Below are 22,677 nucleotides of genomic sequence, written 5' to 3'. Positions count from 1 at the left end.
AATGCCTACTCTATGCTGTGTTCTGAGAAGAATGTTTCTCAGAAAAGGAGATAAAAAAGATTAAATAGACAGGGTCTTTTGCTTTTATGGAACTTGCAGTCTATCAGGGTAATGGAGCAAATCTCTATGATTCAAAATAATGCCTAAGGGAGGGAATAAGAATTTATATTGTGCCAACTATGTTCCAGGTACTTTATGAATATTACCTCATAACAACCCTGCGAGGTAGATAGTGTTATTCCCATTTTACAGTCGAGAAATTGAGGCAAGCAGAGGTCAAGTGACTTTCCCAGAACCACATAACTGGTAAGTTTCTGAGGGTGGATTGGAATCCAGGTCTTCCTGACTCCAGGTCCACTGTGCCTCCTAGTGGCCTCAGAGTATGTATATTGCCTACACAGTACAAAACAAAGTTCTTGTGGTTATTAACATCAAGGATTAGAGAATGCTTCATGGAGGAGGTAGCATATGAATTGAGCTTTAAAAGACAGGTAAGAATTCAACCACTGAAGTTGGTTGTTTGTTCTGTACCTTGTGTGAGCGCTGGTAGGAAGGCCATATTAAATGTAATTTAAATATTTTAAAACTGCATATAACAAATCACAGTTTTCTATACAAATCCTCCTTTTTGTTACTTTTTGTAGACTGAAATATTTATGTTTGTTGATGATAGTTAAGCTCATGATAAAAAAGAAAACTTTTAAAATAGTGGGAAAATATAAGAGACTAAGATTGGGAAAGTAGAGTTAAACCAAATTTTTTACACTTGTGTAAAGCTTTGATGCTGGCTGGCAGGCAAAGGAATTTGAGTTTTACTTGGAAACAAATAGAGAGCCACCAAGGATTTTTGAGCAGATGAAAGCCGTGAGTGCCTATATGCATAAGGAAGGTCAATCTGGCGACATTCTGACATTCTGAAGAATAGATTGAAAGATGTGGTATGGATAATAGAGCAAAGGCAGGATAATCTATTTCAATACTCAAGAGGGTGATAATAAAGGGTGGTAACCAAAGTGACAAGGGTGGGAATAGAAAGGAGTAATTGAATCTGAGAGGCATTTGAATTGGTAGAATCAAGAAGACTTAGTTGAAGAAACTGGGGTTGTTGAGCCTTGAGAAGACTTAGGGAGGACGTGATGGCTGCCATGGGTTGTGTTGGATTTCCTCTTTTTAGAAATTTTCAAGCACAGACTGGATGACCACTTGTATATTGTATTGGGTTTTCTTTTTCAGTTATAGGTTAGACTAGAACCTCAGAATCTTTTCATCTCTAAAATTCTGTGATTCTGTAACTATGAAAAGTTTTATGTGAGAGAGGAATCAAAGATAACACCAGAGTTTGGAACATAGGAGAGTGGATAGTTCTACTAACAGAAAAATCCAAGTCAGAAGAGAGCAGGTAGGCTTAAGGAAAAAAATACAGTTAGTTGTAGCATGTTGAGTTTGAGGTAGTACTGAGACATCCTGATAGAGATGCAGTTGGCAGTTGAAATGCAAGCCAGGCACTCACAAAGGGGATCAGAGTTAAATATATAGAGATGAAAGCAAGCCCCCTAAAAGACATCCATGCAGAAATATTTGGCCATTTTGTTCCAAGTTCTGCATGTTCTTTAAAGTATTAAACTTATTTATCTTTTAAAATATTCTGTGATTCTGACTTTAATTTGTAATGAGTTTAAATTTACTTCTCCTGTTAGTACAAATTAGTGAGATTCACTGTATCTGTGGTATAAATTACCACAGTCCAAGTAGTCTGATGTATATATTTTTTTCACTGTTTACCAGATAATCAGATGATCCTAATTTTAGAGCTGGAAATGACCTTAGAGGTTCAAAGTCATAGTGCTAGAGCTAGGAGAGACCTCAGAGGCCATTTAGCCTAATGCTCTCATTTTGCAGATGAAGAAACTGAGAGCCAGAGAGGTTAAGTGACTTTCCCACAGTCTTACAGCTAGTAAGTATCAGAGGTAAAGATCTAAACTTTTGACCTCTAATTCCAAATCCAGTCTGTTGCTGAAGCACCAGAGATCCCATTAGCTAAATTTTTAAAAAATTTTAACACATAAACCCTAGCTAGCATAAATCATAAATGATAGACTTTTATCTTAAAAACTTCTAGGAATCATCTTGTAGCCTAACCCTCTTATTTTAACAGATGTAGAAACAGGCCCAGAGCAGTTAAGTGATTTGCTTGTATTCAGAGAGATAATTGTGTCTCCTAAAATCCAGTCTGGAGTTCTTTCTAGTACACATTGTATATTTGATTGTCTTTGCCACAGCTTGGTAAAACCTTCATAAGTAGGAATAACAGAAAGAGTACCAGGTGATTTTGGAACTTGTAGTTTCTTAGAAATATATTTTACAAAAGTTTTCCTTTTCTTCACTTTAATTTTGATGAAAAAGTTCTTTGTGTTTAGATTATTTCTTTTAATGGGGAAAAATCTCTTTAAAGATTACCTATTACCCACCTGCATCTGCTCTAAACATAGTAGCCTGATAAATTGATAAGATAACTTGGTCACATGTTTAAAAAAACAAAACAAAATATAAGTCCTAATAAAAGAATGTTATGTATTTCCTTTAAAAGGTTAAAAAGTATTTCTCAGGGCTCTTAAATTACCATATTCTGATACCAAGGGAAAATAAAACCTGGACTCAGAGTCTTGTTTGTACTTAGAGGGCTTTCCGGACAGGAAGGCAATCTTGATGCAATGCAGTAAGCCACAATACCAGTGGGGCATTACAGGTGAAAACTCTGCAGCTGTACCCCTTCACCACAATGTCGTACAACTGTACACTGGAATATTTCCTGTACAGAAATAGGGTTTGGTTAACTTTGTTTCCCAAGAGTAGATCACATTAAAATGTTATAAAATCATGATTTCCTGCATTTGAATACTTGTGGTTTCTCCACTGGTTCCAATATTACAAAGGGGTTTTTTTATGGCTTCTATTAGTTGAAGATGTATAGAAGCCTTCTTTTTTTTTCCTCCCACAAAATCAACTGAAAGGCAGATGCACGTAAAAAGAAAACATTTTAAAAGAAAACATTCTGATTTCAAGCATGTTTGCCCTTTATTTTATTGTTTAGTAATTGGTTTTTACACTGAGGGGGATGTGCAAGTTGGAGTAAGCCAGCTCTTTAACTACTCCATGAATACATCATACATATAAATGTTAGATCTTGGCATGTGTTGCTGCCAAACATGCATTAGTCTGTATACAGATGTGTGTGTACTTATGAACAATTTTGAGAAAAATTATTTCAAGCTTTAAAAAAAAACAACCAGCAAATCATTATTAGAAAACTCCTATCTAAGATGGGGCTATGGGATTTTCTTTACCATCTTTTTCTAAATATACATTACATTTTTTCTGGTATCTATATTTTTGGCAACTGATCTGTTCTCCTTACCTTTTTCGTCATCCACACACTATTCCCGTGTCTCCCATTCAGGCTCCACTTTTTAATTGCTTTATTTTTTTTTCTCCAGGTCTAAAAACTCTCTCCCATCTACCCATCTAGTTCTGTGATCCTAATCATGGGATCCTAGATCTAGAACTGGAAAGGATCTCATGAGCCCTGTAGTCCAACCCTTTCATTTTACAGTTGAGGAAAATGAGTCACAGAGTGGTAAAGGGATTTGCCCCAATGTCACACAGATAAATCAACATCAGAAGCAGGATTTGAACTGAGGTCCTTTTACTACAGAGGCAGTGTTCTCACCACTGCACCATAGTATATATTTATTTATCATCGACTTGAAATTTGCCTAAGATCATAAGATAGTAAATGGAGAGCTAGCCTCAGAGTCAGAAAGAGCTGGGTTTGGTGCCCACCTGTGACTCATACTAGCCCAATGACCCTGGCAAGTAAGTGACTTAACCTTTCTGAAACTCAGGCAACTGTCTTATAAGTTATAAATGAATTGTTTCCTGCTAACATTTCTATACCTTACAGAAATTCTTGGCATACTTACGTAATTATTAGGTACTTATCTTAAACCTTTCCTAACATATCATTGGTATTGGGAATTCACTCCCAAACAGAAAACTTTTTCCATCAATAGAGCTTGCCACTTGCTTGGCAATTTTCAGTCTTAAAAAAGTTGTCAGGGGCACTGAGAGGTTAAATTATTATGTAGGTAATATGATCATTAAAACACTGACTTTGACCTGGTGACTGATCATTATCAAAGACTATTCAGAATTATTTTCTAAATTCTAAAAGTGCCACAAAGACACATTTTAAAAAGTGATATGAAGAGATTACCTTTGCCCCTGGAAAAGGGAAATTTAAAATTTCTATAGGTGGAATTGATCTGTGTCACTTACATTCAGCTTTTTCTTATGAATCTTGCTTGGCAGTTATATATCATTGAGACTTGTGAATGGTGATGGTCATAGCCTGATAGGTTCCATAAAATCAGCTTATATCAGGTGGTGGATTGTAAGGAAAAGTATTTAATCTTCATTCTACTTTACTCTGTAAAAAAGTAAAGAGATTTTCAACAAGATAACAGCATGTGTAAAATAAATGTTTGAAGATTTTAAAAATCAGTGTTAAAAATTAAATGCTTTATAGATTTGTAATATAATATGCCAGCACTTTCTGCTCTGAATATTCCACCTAGTCCACCTACAAGGAAAATCCCATTCTAAGAGAATGGGCTCTGGAAATGAAAATCACCCCCATACCAAGAGAGTATAATCATGAAGCCAATAGTTTATTCACACTCAGGAAGCTAAATTTAAAATCCCAGCATGGGTTGGCGTCTGACACACAATATGAGATGATATTGTATTCTGCCTTTCTTTCACTTAGGTGGCCTTGTTAAGAGATGATAAAACACACGTGTTTCCTGATTCTGAGTGCAGGGAGGTGTAGGTAGTTGTTTCTGGAACAAGAGTGACTTGATCTCCAAGGGGAAGCGCCCACCATGTGAGAAAGGGAGCTTCAGGAATTCCATATTGCATCTCGAAAAGCAAAAAGGCTTTTTGTGTTGTTTTTTTCCTTCCCAAACTAAAATTAAATAAAACACAGAACTAAGAAAACAAGAATGTAGCTCTGGGGGCAACCCTGAACACATTACGCTCCACTCCAGCTGTTCATGCCTTTGTCTTCCTTACATTTTGTCTAGAAGCATCCTGTTCTTCTCAGCCTTGTAGCAGGTGGTGGAAACTGGATGTATTAAACAGCTGATTCTATGCCTGGCCTGTCTTTATGTTTGTGCTTGGCATTTTACTTTCGTTCCTTATGGTAAGGTATTAGAAGAACTTTTTTCTTGATGACGTTGGAAGACTGTTTCTCCTTGCTCTGTTGATCTCCTGAATGGTTTGGTTTCATTTAGAGTGAAGCAAGAGAAAATTATTTTTCTTGAATCCTAATCTCTTGAACTACCACTTACTTTAGGGTGGGAAACCATGACCTTAATGCTAATGTGACATCAGTGCATCTCCCAAAGAAGGGAAGAGTAATTTCTGCTCCAGAAGTCAAATGCTTATCCCCCTGTCTTCATACAAGCCTGGACAGTTCTGGAACCACAAGGTTCCTAAGGTAATTCTAACAGTTTTAATGTGGACTAGGTCAAGTCCAGTGACTGACTAGGACTACAATAGGTGGTAATTCCAAGTGACCTCAGGATGGCCACAGTTAGACCCTAAGATCCTCAAGAATAAGCATCATTTCCAGAATTTCCAATCTCCTTCACCCAGGCATTTTTATTCTTGATCCTTTATAGAGAATCTTTATGTGGGTAGAAAAATTCCATTTGTACCATAATGTTATAAAAGTAACCATATAATTTATTTTCTCTATGTTTTCTTTGTCTTACCTATAAAATGACAATGGTAAAGCAGTGCATAGTCTTTATAATGTCTTCCTTGCATTCTGTGAAAAATGAGTACATATGATTCACAGAATCAATCTTATTTACAAAAGTTTCCACATTTTCAAACATCACTTATGAGTTATGGTCATTAATTAGATTTAGATTAATCCTCAGTTTTTTCATACATTCAGATCTTCTTTAAACATGTCTGTTTAAACATTTAATGCTTCAAACTTCCATGGGAGGATGGAGATAGGCAAGGTGGATGACGGTACCTGTGGGAACAGGGGACCGAGGTGAAGAGACAGCTGGGAGGTGTCATGAAGGGCTGCTTCCAAGAGAGACAAGGTGAAAGCTCACTTGTCAGACACAGGGTGAAATCCAAGTTTCAAGGTAGGATAGAGGAGGTAAGAGAGCAGAGCCATGGGCAGGAGATGGCTGGGAATGTTTTGGAGGCCCAGACCCCGTATGGCAAAAGCTCATCAACTAGAAAACTATTGTAGTAGTCCAAGTAAGAGGTGGCCATGACATCTTGTGATACACAAGGGTTTGAATAGCTTGCCCAGAAACAAAACTGTTATTTGGATCTTTGTTTCCAACTGTGCAAACTATAAAGCCCGTTTGATTTGACTCCTGTGACTCTCCAGTAGTTAATATCTAGTCTAAACACCTGTTTAGTTTATGGACAAAATCCCCATATTCCAAAATACTGCCCTCTGTCTTTATCTCTGGCCAACCCAGTCAGCCTATGATTTGGGGTGGGGGTAAAGGAATTAGATAAATGCAGTTTACAATTTTTGAAGAGCCAGAATGTTTAAGAACTAGGATGGTCAATTAACTGAGGATCTATCAGAATTTGTCGTTGGGAAGTCATCTGTGATAATGATAATAGCTCCCATATATGTGTCCCCTTTTCTACCTCTACCAGAGAACGTAAAACTGTCCATGAAGATGGATGGGCAGAGCAATTCTAGTATTATTTTTTAATGTTACTAGATAATAAGTTCCCCAAATACTCTTTGTACCAAGACTGTTTTTAAATGGCACTGTGCATATACAAATCTTCCCATATTAGCCATTGAATGGAAACACATTATGAAATAACATTTTAAATGTGGTTATAGATGTATTCCTACACAGACTAAATGTGTTCAGTTCAAAGTTCACATATACTTAGGGTATGGTTCATTTTATATGGCTGACTGATTTTTTTTTAATTCTGTCAAGTAATGGATAGGAAAACAAATTGTAATAAAAATATACATATTTTTGACAGTCATTTGAAATGTATCATATGTTATATGTAGAATATTTTCCAGTGAAATCAATTTACTTGTTCCTACTTCCCCTGAACTCAGTTCTGGATATGTAACATTTCTAAACTACCTCTTGGCAACCAAAGCTACCATCTTTCCTCACAGTTATTCAGTGCAGGAATTAATAATAAATCCTTTAGGAAGGATAACTATAGATTTTTAAACATAGAACATTCTATACTAAATAACCAATTCCAAACATAAAAGTATATGATAGAATTCTTTTTAAAAGAGCACATAAAGTAGATCTTGGAGTTCTTAAGAGAATTCTAACATATGGAGCTATAAAGATAACGTTAGAGTGCTAGATATGTAGTTTCAATATGTTGCACCTAAAACTGAGATTAACTGGGTAATGTCAACATTTAATGGAAAACTGTCAGAACCTACAGTTGTATTTCCTTCAGCTAAGCATTTGGAGGATGACTAGTAGGCCCTGAGGGGGCAGCCAGGTGGTGCAGTGGATAGAGTGCCTGGCCTTGGAGTGAAGACCTGAGTTCAAATCCAGTCTCAGACACTAACTGTGTGACAAGTCACTTAACCCTGTTTACCTCAGTTTCCTCATCTGTAAAATGAGCTGGAGAAGGAAATGGCAAACTACTCTAGTATCTTTGCCAAGAAAACCCCAACACTCATAAAGAGATGGATATGACTAAACTCCTCAACAACAAAGTAGGCTCTTGGCCATCAAATGACACTGCTTCATGCTGATCCCTAAGTAAAGTTAATCTTCATCTATTTGCCAACTGCCTCTCCTATTGTTTTTCTTCTAGTTTTACTTTCAGCTTGTAAATTCCTTGGTTTACAAAATCTGACTATGCTTTCTTGGCTAGCCCCTTGTAGACTCTTTCTTTGGACTTTGAACCATCTTCTAGATTGCTCTATTGTCACTCCTCTTCTGCTTTACCTCGAAGGCTCACATACTCACTCACTTTTAATAACTTTGTGGATTAGACCTTGACAGAAAGAAAAACCTTCTAGTCCTCCATTACTACCCATAACAGAAATAGAGGACAACACGCACAGGACCATAAGTTTTTCTAAAAATTGTTTTAAGTGGTTATAGTTTAAAAGATGAGGAGTGTTGCAAAACAGGCTTTCTTGGAATGGAAGATTGGTTGCTGCCAAAGGGTGAAAGAGATATTTACAATAAATGTCTATAGAATTCTTTATAGAAAAGAGGAAAGTGATGTGTCCAGAATGAGAAAGAAAATTCTTTTGAGATGGAGAGTTGATGAAACCAGTGAATATGTGTGCATGCATTTCTAGCAAATTTGCAACTGCTTCATGTAAAGGATCTTTAAAATACCAAATTCTACCCAAAAGTAATTTACTAGGTTTTCTTTGTACTTTAACCATTGATTTTTTTTTAGTATAAGGGTGTTTTTAAAATATATGAAAAAAAGCAAATTAAATATACAAATTTGGGGTAAGTACTCATAGTCACACAAATAAAACAAGCATTTCAAAGTTTTTCAGCAAAGTTTTCCATTTGGAGTAAATTTGCTCATGCCACTTGATTAACCAAGGAAAATAGGGTGTGTAGAAAAAAATGCTGACAAACACATAACCCACATATTTTTATATGTATTTTTGCAGTAATTCATTTTCTGTTGTTTTACAAATTTTCCAAGTAGTCTGGAGTGTTCCAAAATGAACATATAGCCAAAGGGCCAGCCTGTAGGCCAAATTGTGAACTCCCTGAAGCTCGTCTTCAGGATCTCCTGTGTCCGCTTTGCTGAACTTCTCCTTGCCTGCTTCACTTTTGTATCATGAAGGCCCACTGCCCTCGCTGCTTAACGGTAGCCTACTGCCTTAGCTTGCTCTCAGTTTTTTTCTGGTTGCCAGCTAATTGACATTATGCGCAAAAGGTATCATTTCCATTCTTTGTTCATACTATTTTCTGGCCTGGGAAATGGTCTTTTTTCCTCTCAGCCTATCTAGTCCTACCTCTCTGATTTAGGCAGAATGATCTCTGCAAACCTAAACTAACCTTTACCTTCTATAACATGCAGTAATACTGACTGTATCAGTGCCAGAATCTTCGTATGTAATCAGTCATATTAGCTTGTTTTCTATTTAATGTGTGTAAGTTATCTCCCCAATGAGAATATGAAATTCTTGAGAACAAGGACTAGTATATAACTTTTGTATTTCTCAGTAATAGGCACACAGTAAATATTCAGTAAGTATATATTGAATTAAATTAAGAAATATAGATTATCTTAATCAGCTTCAAAAATAAAGGTAATACAGGATTATTGCATTGTTCTTTGGGGGGGGAGATATGATATTCCTCAGAGTTTCAAACTGTCAGTACTTTCTGTTGTTTTTTGTAAAGTGTTAGCATCAATAATAAGGATTTAGAATTGTGACTATGTATCTTTGGTCTAGCTGGGTCACTTTTAATCAGTGTAGTTTATATCTAAAGTTTCTAAAATCCAGACACCTAGCCTGGCATTAAGTCCCTTTATAATCCATGTGTAGCCTCCATTTTTAGCTTTATCTCATACTACTTTCCTTCACATGTACTACCACTAACTGGACTAATTTATGTTCCTCGTGTTGGTCCCATGAATTCCTGCCTCCATGCTTTGGCTCATATTTTCTGTTCCTTGAATACCTCTTCTACCACCTGTGGCTATTGCTATTCCTGCCCACACTTCAAAACACAGTCTTTAATGCCACCTAATTCATGAAGACTTCTGGATTCTTCAGAAGACTGCTCTTCTCTTGATCCCTTCTCACACTTATATTGTCTATCTTGCCCTACCAAGCCTCCAACTAGGATCACTCCCACCATTCACTGCCTCAACTCCTATATATGTGCTGCTAAATGAAGCCAGAGAAAATCATAAAATTGTGACAGCTGGGTCCACTACAAACTTATGTTGCATAACCTCAATTTGGCCCTTAATGCTCCTAGGCAAACCTTCTCTACCTTCCAAATGAACTCTATCCCACTCACCACAACAACTCTTCCAAATCTTTTCTTCCCTCTTCACACCTTCCATGGCTCCCCTCTCCCCACCCTCCCAGCTGAGAACCTGGTCTCATGTTTTACAATTGAGGCCATTTTCTAAGAGCTCCCTCTTCTCACCTCGTACTCCTCATCTCACATTACCCATATGCCTTCTGCCATTATTTCTTGAGTCTCCTACCTCTTCAACCCTGTCTCATGTAATAAAATAGCCCTCTGTGTTCACAAGTGATTCCATTCCATCCGGTCTTCTCCAGCAGATTGTCCCCTCTCTCATCCTCACTTTCTTACTTACCTTTGATCTCTCCTTGTTTCCTGACAACTTCCATACTACCTGCAGACACTCCCAAGTCTTTCCCATCCTCAAAAAACCCTCATTTTATGCATCCATTCTCATTAGGTATTGTCCAGTGTTCTCTCCTCCCTTTTGTGGCTCTTAGAATCAATACTTCGACTTCCTTTCCTCTCACTTTCTTCTTAACTTTCTATTGTCTGACTTCCATCCTCATCATTCAAAGTTAATAATCTCTCAGTTATCAAAGCTAATGGCCCTTTCTCAGTCTGCTTTCTGCTTGACTTCTCTGCAGTCTCTGATGCTGTCAATGACCTTTATCTTCAAACTTTCTTCTCTCTAGGGACTAACTTTTGCCTTTCTTTGTATCCTCAGCGCTTAGTGTAGTGCCTAGCACATAGTAGGCATTTAATAACTATTTATTGATTGCCTGAGAAATGGCTCTCCTTCCTCTAAATTCTTAGGCACCATTTTTACATGTTCTGTTCTATTTTGTGGCATCATTATTTATGCACATCTTATCTTTCGTACTAGACTGTAACCCATTTGAGGGAAGAGACCATGTTTTCCTCAGAATACCTTTAGAAGGTATTGAACAAATACTCGGTGATTTGAATTTAATTTCTAACTTTTTTTCCTCTTAATTTAGGTTCCTTGTAGTTTGGAATACTGGGATGAACTCCAGAAAACTTTTGTTGCTTTTCGAGAATTCAGTCTTTCTGAAAGTAAGGTTTATGAGCTGCAGTTGCCTGACATCAACCTTGTGAATGACCAGAAGAAATTGGTAGCCTCAGACCTTTGGAGAATTGTACTGAATAACAGCCAAAATGGAGCCGATGACCAAAGGTAATACAGTGAAAACGATGGGTTAAAAACTGTCTTTACTAGTAGAGCAACATCGACCCAGCCTGACTTCATTCTACTTTACCAGTCTGAGATGTAAGCTAAGAATCAGGAAAGAAACCAAAGGCGCCCCTGGGCAATTGGGAAAGCTGCCACAAATAAAACACACAGACACACACACACACACAGACACACACACACACACAGACACACATGGACGTGCGCGCAGCCTGGGCTTCAGGTACTGAACAGACCCATTCTCAAAGCCAAGTTCTTCTCCTGGCTTTTTTTACGCAGAATTCTAATCAAAGTTCTTTCAACTCCAAATCTAGTACTCTTGCTACATACACATTTGACAGTAGCAAGAAATAATAGCTTAGAAGAATCTGTCAGCAAAGGAGAGTCAGAAAGACTAAACAGACGCAGCAGCCTGGGTTCATTTAATGTAAAGGCAAACAGTCCTATAGTCATTCCTTAATAGGCCCCAGGGGGATCAATGTGCTGTGTGATAGCACAGTGCCCTCTAGAAAATGAGGAGTTTTAACTATATAATCTGTAAGATTCTGTTTAACTCTAATGTTCTTTAATTCTTTTACTTGATTTTCATAATGATGATCCTGAATTTTCAAGAAAAGGCTAAATATATTTAGGCTGCTCTTCAAGTCAAAGAAGCATTTGATATCTCCTGTCATAGGATCATACTCTTAGAGCTATCACAGGCCGTCTACTCTACCTCTCTCGATTCACAGATGAGGAAGTTGAGACTATGAGAAGTTAAGTAACTAACTTAGGATAGCATAGCTGGTAAGTGCCCTATGAAGGATCTAAACCCAGATCTTCCTGACTCCCACTGCATATGAAGGGATGCAAACAAAGCAAAGACAGTAGAACCAACTACAACTATATCTTTATCTATGTAACATGTATATGCACACATTATATGTAGATAGATATGAAAACAAAAATAAAGTTAATGAAGCTTTACAAGTACATGGTACTATAGAAGTACATAGACACACTTGCAAAGAGACACAAAATAAACAAGGTGGGTTTCTATTTGATGTTTAAAAATGAGGTAATTTGTAAATTTTAAAAAGTGCTATGTAAACCTTAAAGCACTATATAAATGCTAGCTTTTTATTGTGTTAAAATGTAGTATAATTTTGTTCCTTCTTTATATCTGCTTCAGATGTAAATGATTTAAACTTGGGAATTTGCATTGAAGATTAATGGCATGTTTGTTCAATTATTGGTTAATTGATGTTGGTTGTAAAGGATGTCTTAGAGTAATAACATTTTTTAACTGGTGACTTGAAAAAGAACATTTTCTTTCTAATTTAAAAAATTTTTAAGTTTATGATTAAAAAGGAATAAATCCTCAGCTATCTAGAAAACTTCAGTCCTCAGAATGATTCATTCCCTAAGGTTCTGCCTGGCTTGGATTATGCTTTCTTTAACTTAGGTGGGGATCTTTGTAGCCATATCCCAACTCTAGAGCCACAGGCTCCACAGATTCGGGAAGCATCTGTTGGACAAGATAATCTCTAACATACCTTCTGATTCAATAATCTTCCATGTGTATCCTTTTTTTCAAAAATTTTGGCAACAGAAAAAAGCCAGGTTTTTTTTCCTCTTTTCACGATTGTCTTCTTTGCTTTTCCTATTCTCCCAGAAGAGTTAGTCAATAAGCCTTTATTAATTACATGCTATGTGTCAGGCAAGACCCAGTCCCTGCTTGCAAGGAGCTCATAATCTATTGGGAAGACAACATGTAAACAATTATGTACATATATAGTATGTACATGTATATGGCATATACATGTATATAGTATGTGCACATGTATATAGTACATACATGTATATGCATCCTGTATATACAAGTTATATACAGGACGAATCGGAAAGTCAATAGTTTGACAGATGAGTAGAGAATGAAGTGGAATGGAGAGACTTGAAGCAAGGAGACCAACCAAAAGGCTACTTTAATAGTCCAGGTGTGAGGCGATGAGGGCTTGCACCAAGGTGGTAGTAGTGGCAGAGACAAGAGGGCAAATATGAAAGATGTTACAAAGGTAGAAATGACCAGATTTGACAAGTAGGATAGGGGTTCTTAAGCTGGAGTTTCTGAACTCATTTTTAAAATATTTTGATAGCTGTATTTCAATATAATTGACTTCCTTTGTAATCTTATGCTCACCTGTGAAATTAATCTTCCTAAAGCACAAATCTGACCATGTCACCCATATCATTTCAGTGGCTTCCTATAACATCCAGGGTCAAATATAAAATCCTCTGTTTGGCCATCAAAGCCCTTCATAAGCTGCCCCCTTCCGCACTTTTCCAATCTTTTTATACCTTCCATTCCCCCACATAGTCTACAGTCCAGTGACACTGCCCTACTTGTTGTTACTCCAACAAGATTTTCCATCTCCTAACTCCAGGCATTTCCTTTGTAATTCTGGTATTGTATTCATTTAAAAACATTATTCTTTGAAGAGGTTGATAGATTTCACAGGCTGGGGGTGGAAAGTGGGGACTGGGGAGAGGTTAGGGAATAAGCATTTATATAGTACCTACTATGTTCTAGGTGCTTTATAATTGTTACCTCATTTGATCCTCACAACAATCCTGAGAGGTAGGTGCTGTTACGCTCATTTTACAGTTGAGAAAAGTGAGGCAGACATAAGTTAAGTGACTTGCCGAGGTCACACAGCTAGTAAGTGTCTGAGGTCACATTTGAACTCAGGTCTTCCTAACTCCACTGCTTCACCTACACTGCCAAAGAGATCCATTATACAAAAAAAGGTCAAATGGCCATAGGGGATAAAATGTCTTATTCATTAGCTCCCTATTTTGCCTGAACAAGTGAGGCCTTTCACTCCAGATATTTGGTTACCCTCTCTTTCCTCTCAGAAACAAGAAGGAGGGTCTTCATGATATATGGAAGAATAATCAAGTTAGGTAAACTACAAGTTGTTCTCCCCCCACCCCACCCCCATGTACCAGTGAATGTGTATATGGGGGGGGGGGGAATTGGGTTTTGTTTTTCTTTTAATTTAATTTTATTCTATTTTTAGTTCTAAATTCCCTCCCCCCTTACCCACCCATTGAGAAGAAAAGAAAAACAGAACCCATTACAAATATGTATAATCATGCAAAATAAATTTCCACATTAGCCATGTTCCCAAAAAAAGCAAGAAATAGAAGAAAATACGTTTTGTCTCCATTCTCTTTTTGGAGGTGGATACACCATCATGAGTTTTGGAATTGTGGGTGGTCATTGCGTTGGTCAGAGTTACTAAGTCTTTCCAAGTTGATTATCTTTAAATTGTTGCCATTACTATACAAGTTGTTCTCCTGGTTCTTGTCACTGCACTCTGCATCAGTTCACATAAGTGTTCCCAGGTTTTTTCTGCAGCCACCTCCTTCATCAGCACAGTAGTATTCCATCACACTAATAAACATATGTTGTGTAGCCATTCCCTAATTTATGATATCCCATCCTTGTTATACTCCACAGTACACTCTTCATTCCTGTTGTGTGGCTTGGCAAAAGATTGAATTTCCATTCAATAGTAAGCATCTGTTGTATATACATCAGTGTCAGGTGCTAGGAGAGATACAGATTTTAAATGAACCATAATCCTTGCTCCAGTGAAGCTTAGAATGAAGTCAAGAAAGATGACACTAACAATAATGTAAAGTAGTATACACGTATATAAGACAAAGTACTGTGTATGTGAGTTCTACATTGGGGAAAGCCTATTAAAGACCTGGAGAATCAAGGAATGCTACATGGAGTTGTTGGTATTTGAATTGTGCTGTAAGGACCATAGCTAGGACTCAACAAGATGAAAAATTTCAGTCTTCTTTTTAGAAATTTGACTAGCGTACAAATTAGCTAAAAATGACATTCAGTGTTCTAAATGCTTAGTTGTTACTAATATATTTAATAATTAATGTTGTTAATAAGTACTTGAGTTTAGATCTTAAGCATTTACTGACTTTTGTGACCCCTCATCAAGTCCCTTAATATCTTTTATTCTCAATTTTCTCATTGTATAAGGACAATGATAGTACCTACCTCACAAGGCTCCAATGATGTAATATATGTAAAGTGCTTTGCAAATCTTAAAGCACTATTATAAAGGCTAGCTATAATGTATTATGGTACCTTATCTTTTTAAAGCACTTTCATAGGCATGGTATCAGCATTATTTTCCTCACAGCAATCTTTGAGGTAGGTGGGATGTTATCTTCATTTGATAGACTTCTAATTCAGTGCTTTTTCCACTGCAGCTTACTTCCTAAGTCATAGCTAGAGTCCATATAACTGGCTGAAATTTTGATATTCAGTCTAGAAAGAAGTTCCTGTTTCTAGATCATTTGGGCTTTTTTTAAAATCAATTTCCCAGCCTTGGAGATTTAGTAAAACTGTGCAAAGGTTCCCTGTTTTTCCATCTTTAAGTAATGAAACAGCAAAAAGAACTCTTTTCCTATTAGGTATTGATGGATTTGTAGAGAGATTTGCCTCATAACTCTAGACATGGGAGTGTAAAATGTTCTAGAAATCAGGAGGAGTCAGAAAGTAGAAATATGAATACCTCAATCAATAAAAAAAAGTAAACATCTGGTTTCGATTAATAGTATCAAGTTGGAAATGATTTCTTGATACTAATTGTGAAGGAATGCATTTTCATCATTGAGAAGTTAAGTGTTTTAGACAAGGTTAATTCCTTTGAATGGAGAACCTTTGCCGATTACCTCTGTGGTCAGCTTAGCCCCTGGAAATGTGAGCTCTGGGAACCAGAATTGTAGAGAATGACATTCAGTGGACTCTTTTCATCAAAGTGCTTGACATTATAGTCCCAGGCATCATTTTGTACTCAAATGGGATTTGCAAGTGTAACTAATATTTCACACGTTCAGCTTTGTTAAGATGATTTAGGACAAATAGATTTTTAGTTTGAAATTGGTGTTGATGAGTTCAGTGAGAATAACTAGTTTAAAAAGTCAATACCACAAATCACTGCCAAGATATGTATTAAATGGGATAGCAAAAATCCACACAGATAAAACTGGATTTCAGTAAAAGCCTATAGAGAAAATATTAATGCTTTGGTTAGGCTCTTGCCATTTAGGTTTCAACATTTTGTTCAAAGAAAGAAACATAAAAACTCTTTCCAGACATCAGCTCCTAGATATACTGGAGAACCAGTTCTTTGAGTAACGGGATGAATATAGATGATCACCTCAGAAGTCAATTCACAGTCTTTTGAGAAGGGTATAGATCTTTGTTTCTACTCAAGGCTGTCAGCTGTCTCAAAAACAGGGATGATAGAATAAACCTCACAATTTAAACAAGCCAGGGCCCAGCACAGTGCTTTCCACACAGCAGACACTTAATAAATGTGTGTAGAATTTAATTGAGAGAGGAAAAGGAATGGGAAGGGTTGATTAATTTTTTAAAAATACTTGCTACTGAAAAAAAAAGAATAAACTGATTTTGGACCTTGAAAACACTTGACTTGCACCTCTATTATATGTATAATTCTCATGTTATATTTTGTGTTAGAGTTATTTCCATATATGTCATATCTCCTTATTAAATTGAAAAACTCTTTAAAGTCAGGGATCATTTCTTAATTAGCTTTATATCTTCCCCAGCACCTAACACAGTATTGGGCATATAAATGCTTAATAAATGTTTGTTAATTATTGAAAATTTCATATATAGTAGAAGAAGATACTGTAATATTAACTTCCCTCACCAAATATGACACTTTGATTCTAGGTCTATCAAAAAGGCAAAATAAATCATCTCTAAGTAAAAAGAAAAAAAATCAAAACGTGCCATTGCTTGCCCATGATCCCAGTGTTGAGGATAATACAATAATGATACCAAAATTATCAAAACCTGCCTCTACATTTAATGCCACAGCTGAGAGCACCATCTTGAATATTTATGAGAAAAATAATGTGGGTCAATATCAAAGAAAGTTTTCAGACTTTAGCAATTCATTGCAGTTGCTATATAGAACAATTCGTGAATGCTTAATTAACTTTAAAATGAATTAGCTTTGTAGTAAATTTAATTGAGATTGACAAAACAACAAATATTAAGCATATTAACTTATGTCATCATTTTCTTACCCACTATAAAAATGATCTTTTTATGTAGAAAGACATAAATCCTTTTAGCTTTTATTTAGAAAAGTATTATATAAAAATTATGAAATAACTTTTGTTTATCTTCTTTGTAATCCTGTTTTTATAAATGACATTGGCCCTTCCAGCCACTACTCTTTATAGGCAACTGGTATTCACTAACCAAGGTTAGTCTTGGATTAAAATATCTGGAAGCTTATAAATTGTGCTTATGATACTCTGAAACTAGCGTTAGAGGATTAATCTCTTGTACTTTAAGTGCAGCCCAAGTGGATTCCCTCATATTAATAACAAAGTATGAAGCTTAAGTGAATCCTATTTCTTAGAAGAAATTATGAGGCTGAGGAAAGGAGGTGTAGATTTAGCTTCCAACATTGAAACAACTTTTAGTTTTCTGGGATAATATGGTTAGCATGTGATTGTTACGTCCTTAGTTGCTTTTATCCCAAATCTACTAAGACCAACTAGGAAGCTGTGTTAGAAATTGTGTGATATATGTTTGAGTAAGGTACTTATCCACTTAGGCATCTGAATGGATCTTTGATCTTTTCTCCTCTAGGTTAGAAGAAAAATTTTCCTTACTTTCTCATCCTTTGGATTCTTCTGCATGTAAACCCTTCATTATAGTAATAAGACCTCACATTTATATAGAGAGTTATGAAATACTTTTCTCACAATACTGTGAAGTAGGTAGTAACAGGGTTATCCCCATTTTATAGATGTGGAAATTGGGGCTCAGAGAGATTGAGAGTTTCTTATGGTCATAGCTAGAAAGGCTTGAAAAGATTTAAACCCAAGTCTCTTGAGTCTGAATCCAATGCTTTTTCTACTATACCATGCTGAATCTAATACAGAATCTATTCAATGGTTCTTCCTATCCCTAAGGTAAATTTAATGCATAAACTACTTCTCACTTCTTATTCCTGATATATAACGCTTCTACCTCCTTTTCTATTCATATATTCCTTCTTTTTCATTCAGCTACAAGTTCTTTACAGAATCTTAAAATCTGAGAGTTGGAAGAGACCTCACCAACCATCTAGTCAAACTCATACATAAAAGGAATCCCCACTATAACATACTTGACAAGCCTCTGCTTGAAGATCTCCAAAGAAGGGGAACCTACCACCTTTTGAAGCAATACCTTCCTTTCGTGGACATCTCTGATTGTTAGGAAGTTTCTCCTCACATCAAGCCTAAATGTGCCTCTCTGCACTACTTCCCCACAGCTTTCATATCCTCCGAGCCCTCTCTTCTCCAGACTAAACATGCTCAGTTTGGACGACTGGTCCTCATACCATCTTCATATGCACTCAAGACCCTTTGCCATTCTTGTTGCCCTCCTCTGGAAAGCCTCTAGTTTATCATCGTCTTTCTTAAACTGTAGTGCTCAGACCTGTATACCTGATAATCTATTTGAGGTCTATAATATATAAGTATGTAAGAGAAGTACAAAGTACTACTATGTGTGTGGTATCCAAGTCGGGGAAAGGCCAAAGGGGAAAGTGATTGGGAGAATAAGGGAATTTTTCACAGAGGAGTTGAATTGGGCTTTCAAAATGATCTGTAGGCCTTCCACAGCAGGGCAGATTTCCTAACCTTTTTTTTAGAAAGTTGTTTAATCTGTAGATTCACAAAAAAATGAATATGATGTTGACTGTTCTCAATGCTTGGTTGTCATAATATTTTTTATGATACATAATTAAATTAATAAATACCTGTGTTTTAATTTTGTCACATCTGTAAAATGAGGATAGTAATAGTACCTATTTCCCAGGGTTGTAGGCAGGATCAAATGACGTAACACATGTAAAGCAATTTGCAAACCTTAAAGCACGATATAAATATTAGCTGTTATTATTGTTGTTATAATCATCATTATTAATTTGGTAATCTTGGGCAAGTCACTTTATGACCTTTGGTTTCATTTATAGCTAGAATGTCAGTATGTTTATGGCTCAGGCTCTCTAGTAATATGTCATTAGATCAATCATTGGACAAAGATTTCAAATTTAGCGCCAACAGTTAAATTAATGCATCTATAAACATTCTCTCTAAGAGCTGTGAGATTTTTTTTAGCACCCCTTGGCTCTGTTTTTACCACTATCACCATGGAAGCAGAAAGGGATTTTGTAGGACTGGGGTCCATTTTGTATTTTTATCAACTTCATCGGTCACCATGCTTACAAATTTCAATGCCTGACAGTTGACCTTTTGCTGAACATCTCTGAACCAGCTAGACTAGCCATCAGACAGTGGACAGTTTTTTGCTAGACCCATTCTTGAAGTCCTTCCAGTGTTGTAGAACTTGCTAGCATTATATCACAATGGGTTAGCCTTCAGTCCAAAGTTAAGATTGGGCAAGGCATCTAAGTAAGTAAATTACTTGTACTTCATCCTCAGAGAAAGCATTTTAGGCAAAATTGAAGTTCTTCATGATTTCATAATCCTCCTTACCAAGAACTTCAGACTCATTTGTTGATGCACCCAAAAGACATTGCAAAACAATCACTCAGCTTTGTATCAGACTTACAAGTTAAACTTGCCCAGTTACTGTGAGCAACTAGATGGCTTGTTTGGGCTACTGAGGAAGAGAACTGCTTGGCTATCGTGGGATGACTTTTTGTTTTGATTTTGTTTTTTAAGGTTATAGGCAGTTGTGTTCACAGAGAATGAGCCAGAGAGATTCCTGTGGTAGGTGGAGAAAAGCCTTCAATCCAGAACCATACTGCCAAATGCTCACAGTTAAGTTATAAATTGTACATCTGTGTTGGCAAGAAGGGTTGGTTAGGTACACAGTACGTAGAATTGTGAATATGCAGATAAGGATGGTTACTTGCAAAGGGAAGGCTGCATTGATTCTCTCGAACCATAACAGATGCTATGTAGAAAAAAGTCAGCTTCCAGCAGACAGCATCATTCTGGCTTTATCATTTTGCTCTGTTGAATGAACCCTGTTATAGCACATGCTCATCAAACCCATCAGCTCACACTTTTCCCCATCCTTCTGCAGCCCACTAGGTCAACATTCATCATTGAGTTTAAAGTGCTAAGTGGAACAAAGACTAGATATAAGGAGCAGACTTGGGCTCTGATGTGAAAGAACCCAAGTTCATTCTCTAGTGTCTGATTTCTGAGATTGATGGGTACCCTGCTTGTTGCCTCTGCCCCTCCAAAGTCCCTTTATGTATTAGTAGTTTTGATTTAACTGATTTTTTTCCCCAATTCTTTCATATGGCTTCATTGTTCTTTCTCCCTGGACTGTTTTATGAGGTAAAATCTTATCTGGGTCCAAAACATTTCACAAGATGATCTCTGAAAAGTAAAACAAGTACAAATACAGAATAAAAGAGATGCCAGATATTCCCTATTAATTCCACTTAATTTTGTTGTTCAGAATAAAAATGCCTGTGTCCATTCTTAAGCAACTTGGCTGTACCAAGTACTATACTTTATCCTTGGAATTTTAAAATTCCTGCATATTTTAGTATCTGAAATTGATACCTGAATTGTTTTCTCAGAGCCTTGAATATCTTGAATTAACCAATCCCTTTCCTCTTGCCTCTGCTGCCCCTTTCATGGGCCAAAATTCTCTTCCCCAGACCTGACCATCACTCTCTGACTCTTCAGGGTCATATATTCATGACGCTATATATTTATTACTGGAAGAAACTTGAGAAGCCATGTGTCCTAAACCCTCTCCTTTTCCAGATGAGATGACCTTTACTGAGTAGGCAGCCTCTCCTCCAGATAGACCACCTTTTCCATTATATCTCGCAGCAATGCTAGTCCCTTCTGTCCAAGCCAGAAGGAGTTTAAGTTAATTTCCTTTCCTGTCAGTAGCCATAATACCTCTTGATTTCAGCGAAATGTTTGACAGGGTCTTTTAACAAGCTAGAAAATAGACCTTGACCATGCCACTGTTAGGTAGGTAATACCAACCTGAAGCAGGTGTCTGGATCCCATGACCCTTCAGGGTCATTTTCAACCATAGAGATATAGGAGGACAGGGGGAAGTTCCCTTCTCCTAAGGGTAGCTGAAAAAGCAATTACATCTCGTATAGTTAAAGGGGAAGAAATTTGTCCAGCAATTAACTTTATGACTTTTCCAAGCCCTTCTATAGAGAGATATTTCCTGCTTCTACCTGTTTGCCTTTCCCTCAACATAGTTAACTTGGAAGGTCATGGTTTTCATCATTTTAGAGAGTCTCTGGAGAAAACCATGTAGTCTTTCCATTCACTACTATTACCCTTTCAAAGACTGCTGGCCAATTTGAGTGACTTTTGAAGTTACTGTTGCTGGCCTCCTCTCTTTTCCATACACACACTTCACCATCCCCCATCCTCTGCCTGTGTGCAGACCTTCCCCAGTGCCTAACAGGCACTCCCTTTTCCCTGACTCACAAGATCCCTCTCTCCCTTCAGCTCAAGCACTGCCTTCTGGAGAAAGTTTTCTCAGATCATCTAACGCTTGTGCCCTCCCTCTCAAACTACCTTGTGTTTAACTTTTTAACTGCACTAGAGCACCTGGCCTGGAGTCAGAAAGGCCTGAGTTTACATCTGGCCTCAGATGCTTACTGTATGACCTTGAACAAGCCACTTAACCTCCGCCAGCCTCAGTTTCCTCAGCTGTAAAATGGGGGCAATAATTGTACATACTCCTCAGAGTTGTTGTGAGGATCAGAGGAGAGGATATTTTTAAAATGCTTAGCAAGTGCATAACACATATTAGGTGATATATAAATGTTAGCTGTTGTGGTGGTTATTTATAACAGTGCCTCTCACATTGTAGTCCTTTTGCAATTATTTGTTGAATTGATTTTTTTTTTGAGTATAACACTCTTGGTTACCCTTCCTTTTGAATATTCACTTTTGTCTTAGCTTCAAAGATTCCAAAAAATAATCTTGATTTTCTTCCTCCCTATATATGATCTTTCTCTGTTTTCTCAAAACCTTTCCAAGCTTCTGCTGTCAACTCTCTCCTCTTCCCTCTCTACATTCTTTCCCTAGGCAAGCTCATTTCTCCCACAGCCATCACTTCTAAACAGGTGATTCTCAATTCTCCATCTCCAGGCCTGACTTTTTTTTTTTGCCCCTAAGCTCCAGAACCTCATCTTGATCTTCATCCAAGGTTTACTTATTACCAGGATGAACTCAGCTCAGACACTCTCCTTCTCTGTAAAATAAGGAGTTTGGACTTGATCATCTCTATAAGACTTTCCCAGTCTGCATCCTATGATCTATGAT

General features: G+C 37.0%; 1 protein-coding gene across 1 annotated transcript in view; it reads left to right on the top strand.

Annotated features, from left to right (window-relative positions):
* VPS13B (vacuolar protein sorting 13 homolog B) overlaps nt 1-22,677 on the top strand; it is a 1,100,792-nt gene that overhangs the window by 949,047 nt on the left and 129,068 nt on the right. Inside the window, 1 exon segment of the mRNA XM_036759288.1 lies at nt 11,069-11,265. Within this exon segment, the coding sequence (XP_036615183.1) occupies nt 11,069-11,265 (197 nt within the window).

The sequence above is a fragment of the Trichosurus vulpecula genome, chromosome 1 (assembly GCF_011100635.1).
Source record: "Trichosurus vulpecula isolate mTriVul1 chromosome 1, mTriVul1.pri, whole genome shotgun sequence".
Classification (NCBI taxonomy): domain Eukaryota; kingdom Metazoa; phylum Chordata; class Mammalia; order Diprotodontia; family Phalangeridae; genus Trichosurus; species Trichosurus vulpecula.
The sequence above is the reverse complement of the archived record's forward strand: the minus strand, read 5'-3'. Positions and strand labels throughout refer to the sequence as shown.